This window comes from Propithecus coquereli, unplaced genomic scaffold (genome assembly GCF_000956105.1).
Source record: "Propithecus coquereli isolate 6110/MARCELLA unplaced genomic scaffold, Pcoq_1.0 Scaffold236, whole genome shotgun sequence".
NCBI classification, from domain to species: Eukaryota; Metazoa; Chordata; class Mammalia; order Primates; family Indriidae; genus Propithecus; species Propithecus coquereli.
This window is the reverse complement of record NW_012147908.1, coordinates 2,722,369-2,726,694: the sequence shown is the minus strand read 5'-3', so window position 1 is coordinate 2,726,694 and position 4,326 is coordinate 2,722,369. Positions and strand designations below refer to the sequence as shown.

The 4,326-nt window shown below is 47.5% G+C and overlaps 1 protein-coding gene across 1 annotated transcript in view; it reads right to left on the bottom strand.

Moving 5' to 3' along the window:
• Positions 1–4,326, bottom strand: part of GNPDA1 (glucosamine-6-phosphate deaminase 1) — a 23,478-nt gene that overhangs the window by 12,381 nt on the left and 6,771 nt on the right. Inside the window, exons 4-6 of the mRNA XM_012645783.1 lie at positions 4,233–4,325; positions 3,034–3,218; positions 769–943 (exon numbers count right to left, since the gene is read on the bottom strand). Coding sequence (XP_012501237.1) covers positions 769–943; positions 3,034–3,218; positions 4,233–4,325 — 453 coding nt within the window. The remainder of the gene's footprint in view (positions 1–768; positions 944–3,033; positions 3,219–4,232; position 4,326) is intronic.

The window sequence follows — 4,326 nt, the reverse complement described above, 5'->3', positions numbered from 1 at the left end:
TGTATGGTTTCTTAGAAGACTGGCTTTTCTCAATTTCTTTCTCTTTGATACTGTACAAGGGGTCCACCAACTTGTTATGAACAAGCATTAAACCTACAAAAAATTCAAAACAAAAAGTAGTTAATGCAAGTAGAGGCAAGAGTTCCACCATTATCAACAATAACATCCAGGAGCTCTCAAATTTTGTCCTAGAACTGACACTTCTCTCTTTCCTCTGTGATCCCCAAAAAAACACCCTAAGGGTAGGAAAAGAATTTCTTATTCTCAGTGCTAGAGTTCATGGAACTTTTATAAATTCAGTCACTATGGGAGTTGGCTATTTAAAGGTAAATCTTTTCACCAAAGAACAAATTGCTAATTTACCTGCTTAGTAAAGGAGAATCTTCACCTAAGTCTGCCTAAAGCAGTACGTATCCTTTTAAAGTAAAAGACAAGAGCCTCATGATAACTAGTTGAGCGCTTCGCCTAGCGGGGAAAGGCCTGTTGAGACTGGAAAGAGAAAACCTGAAGCTCAGTATCACTGCAAGGACGTCACCGCATCGCCCTTGGACTGCAACTCTGCATTTTTCTTTCCTCCTCAGAGCAAACAGATCTCCAAAAATGGACCCTTGCAGTTACGGGTGGAAGAGAAATGGCTGTGTACTGTGATTTTTATTAAGATCGCTTTTTATTGTCAATAAAAATGGCAGAGCATGAAAGCTAGATCCTCTCCTCACTCCTGGCACACCCTGAGCTTGAGCACCTCCTCCCAGAGCCACCCTCCCTCACCTTTGAAATACTTGACGGTCTTCACTTTCAGCTCCAAGGTGGCATCCTCGTCACACACGAACACAGTGCGGGGGTGCTGCTGGAAGGCAGACACGGTCCACATGTGGTTCACGCCCTCCTCGATGGCCTTGTACAGAGCAAACGCCTTGTGAGCACCTGTGATGAGGATCATCACCTGGGGACCAGAAAACAAGCCCGTGATGGAGGGGAGGAGTCCAGCCGCCCCAAACGCTGTAAGTAGTTGCTATGCAACATGCTCCATGCCCAGTGCTCCACGTGCTTCATCCACCCAGATAACCTGAGGAAGGGTCATTATCCCCATGTCATATAAGGAAATGGGGCTCCAGGGGCTTAAGTAACTTGCCCAGGGTTATTCGTGACCCCACAGTCCATGCTCCTGACCACCACATGACAGGGCTTCCAGGCATGTTTGATGATGACTGTGATGGTGCCCTGTGATCAGACATGCCATGCAAAGGCCCACACCTCTTATCCCGACAGCTGAGTGACTTTTCACAGTCTGTGAAAGAGGGGTCCCAATCTGTACCATCCACCGCGGGGCTTTGGAAGCAATGGTGGGAATTATCTGTGGGCCCCTATGGCTCAATCCCAGACAGGCTGCCCCTTAATCTGGTCACCTTCAGTTCAGAGCAGTAAACCTACTAACTAACGTGACTTGGAGGGTGATGCTTTTTGTTCATATAGAAGAAAGGCACAGACTCCACTTAACAATTAAAAAATATCAAGAACATAAGTGATCCTGAAGAACTCAGCTCTAGGCTGGGCACAGTGGCTCATGCCTGTAATCCCAACATTTTGGGAGGCTGAGGCAGGAGGGTCACTTGAAGCCGTAAGTGTTAAGACCAGTCTGGGCAACATAGTGAGACCCCATCTCTGAAAAAAAAAAAAAAAATTAAAAATTAGCCAGACTGTGTGGCGCACACACAGTCTTAGGCTGCAGTGAGCTATGATCCTGCCACTGCACCCCAGTCTGGGACACAGTGAGACCCCTTTCTCAAAACAAAACAACCCCCGCCCCCGACAAACTCAGCTCTATAAATTTCCTTTTGTTTTAATTCACTTGTATCACAGAGTTTTGAACAGGATTTACTATTCCTTTCTTAAAAGATGAGAACATAGAGGCATAGAGAGATATGACTATTTATTCGGGACCCCTTAGCAACCCAGAACTCATTTTATTTATTGATTGATTTTTTAGAAACATAGGTCACCACACCTGGCTAATTTTTTCTCATTTTTTTTTAGGAATGGGGGTCTCAATATGTTGTCCAGGCTAGTCTTGAACTCCTGGCCTCAAGCAATCCTCCCGATTCAGCCTCCCAAAGTGCTGGGAATACAGGCGTGAGCCACGATGCCTGGGCCAGAACTCATTTTAGAAAAGAGAATTTCCTACTGCCAGCCCCAGGTCCTTTCCCAGATCAAGATAACCTCACACGGATAAGGCCAGCCCTCAAACCCTAGTGTTTACAAGCTGCAAGGCCCAAAATAGCAGAGTATCCCCCTAGGTACTGATTTGAGGTTACTCATTTCACAAAGGTTCACTTTAAACAGAGAAGTGTTCACTGATTTAGGTGCTTGTTTATAGACTTGGACAAAGAAATTTACAGCTAAAATGTCTGTAGCCACTTCTCACCCAATATACCTCAGAAAGGAAGAGAAAATGCTTCTGAAATTTTAATGAAAGACAGTAAGGAAATTAGAACTGCAAAAAATTCAAGTTCAAATGATACCAAATTTTTTAGGGGAAAAACTCACTAAATTCAGTTTGAGACACTATATTTTAATCATACTTCACCGTATTTATTAATCTCTGAGCATAGGGTTATACCCACAAACATCCTTGGCATCCCTTCAAACAACGACCTCCACCAACAGGGAACAAGAAAGTCCCTCTCAGTACCCGGGCAGGTACAAATTCACATCGCAACACTAATGGTGCTGGGCTCCTCTCTGCCTGGGAGCAGCACAGAAGGGCACATAAGCAGAGACCAGGGAGCCTGCAGCCCTGGGCAGTTGGGTCAAAGGCTTCGAAAAAGTGCTCAAAGGATTCACCTCACACTGGGAACAATGGTTACCTCTGGAGAGGAAAGATGAACGGTGACAGGGTCAGCTGGGATTTTAGCTTTATTTATGTCTTCATCTTAACAAGAATGTATTCGGGTGGTACCTTTATAGTTAAAATTAACAACAAAAAGACAAGTCCACCCTACCCCGCCAAGGCTGGTGGACCCCTTTCGCCCTTACCTCTCTAGCATCCATGACGGTGCCCACGCCCACCGTCAGGGCCATGGTGGGCACGTTGGCGAGCTTTCCGTCAAAGAACCTAGCATTGGCCAGGATGGTGTCCATGGCCAGCGTCTTCACACGGGTCCTGGACACCAGACTGGAGCCCGGCTCATTGAAGGCTATGTGTCCATCGGGGCCGATCCCTACGGGGAGAGAGCCAGGGCGGCGCGGTGAGTGCTGGGGATCCAAGATTTCAAGGATGCAGATCTCTCCTTCCCTAACTAGGGTCTGGAAAAAAAGTCCTCGAAAACTGTATCTCTCTTCCCATTGCGCCCCTGGGCAGGTATGCCTTAAGGAAGCATGTGACCCGCCCCATCCCAGCCACTTCTGAGGCCCACATAGACACTGTTCACTTGCTATCACCCTCCGAAAGCTAAGTAAGGAGCACTCCAAATAGTTTCTGCCTCCCCAGACTGTCGGGAAAGTGTAACTTCTGTCTCTCTCCTGCCTATAGTCTGGGGGTCCTACGGCGGGGATGGAGTTGCAGCAAAATGAAACACACACAGGACCCAGCCAGGGGCTGCCAAGTTTATAAAATCTCAGAACATGACAGCTCCTGCTCTCCTCTTCCCCACCTTGACATACAGAAGAGTTAGATCTAGAGCAGTAAAAGGCAGCCCAACTTTACACCCCTGTGGGTGACTCCAGAGGTGGCAAGAGATGGACACATACAAGGGCAGCCCAAAGCAGGAACGAGCACAGATCTGAGAGGCAGACGCCCGAGGTCCCGCTTTTTGGCCACTGCTCCCAGCTGGCTGACTTTGAGTGAATCACATAACTTCTCTGGGGTTCAACTGGCTATCTATATAGCATGCAGAGGCTGTGTGGAATCTTCTGGAACTACATGAGTCCGTGACTTTAAATGTTTAGATAAGTTCCATGACTGACCCATAAAATCTTAAGGCTGGGGAGTGCAGAGATTCTCAGAGTCCAAAACCGAACCTCTCAATTTACAGACAAAGCATCAAATGCCAGAATAGGCGATCTCCAACATAACCCATTTCCCGAGTAGCAGAGCCAGGGCAGGGACCTAGGGCTCCCACTTTCTCCATGTCTTCCCTGCCTCCACAAAGCGTTAAGCGGCCCTACTGTCATTAGCAGACAGAGGAAGCTGTTTGGAGACAGGGACGGAGTCTTGTCCTCCTTCCCACACTCACCTCCAACAAATAGCTCGATCCCACCTGCAGCCTTGATCTTCTCTTCAAAGGCGTCGCATTCAGCCTGTAGGTCAGCTGCATTCCCATCCAGAAT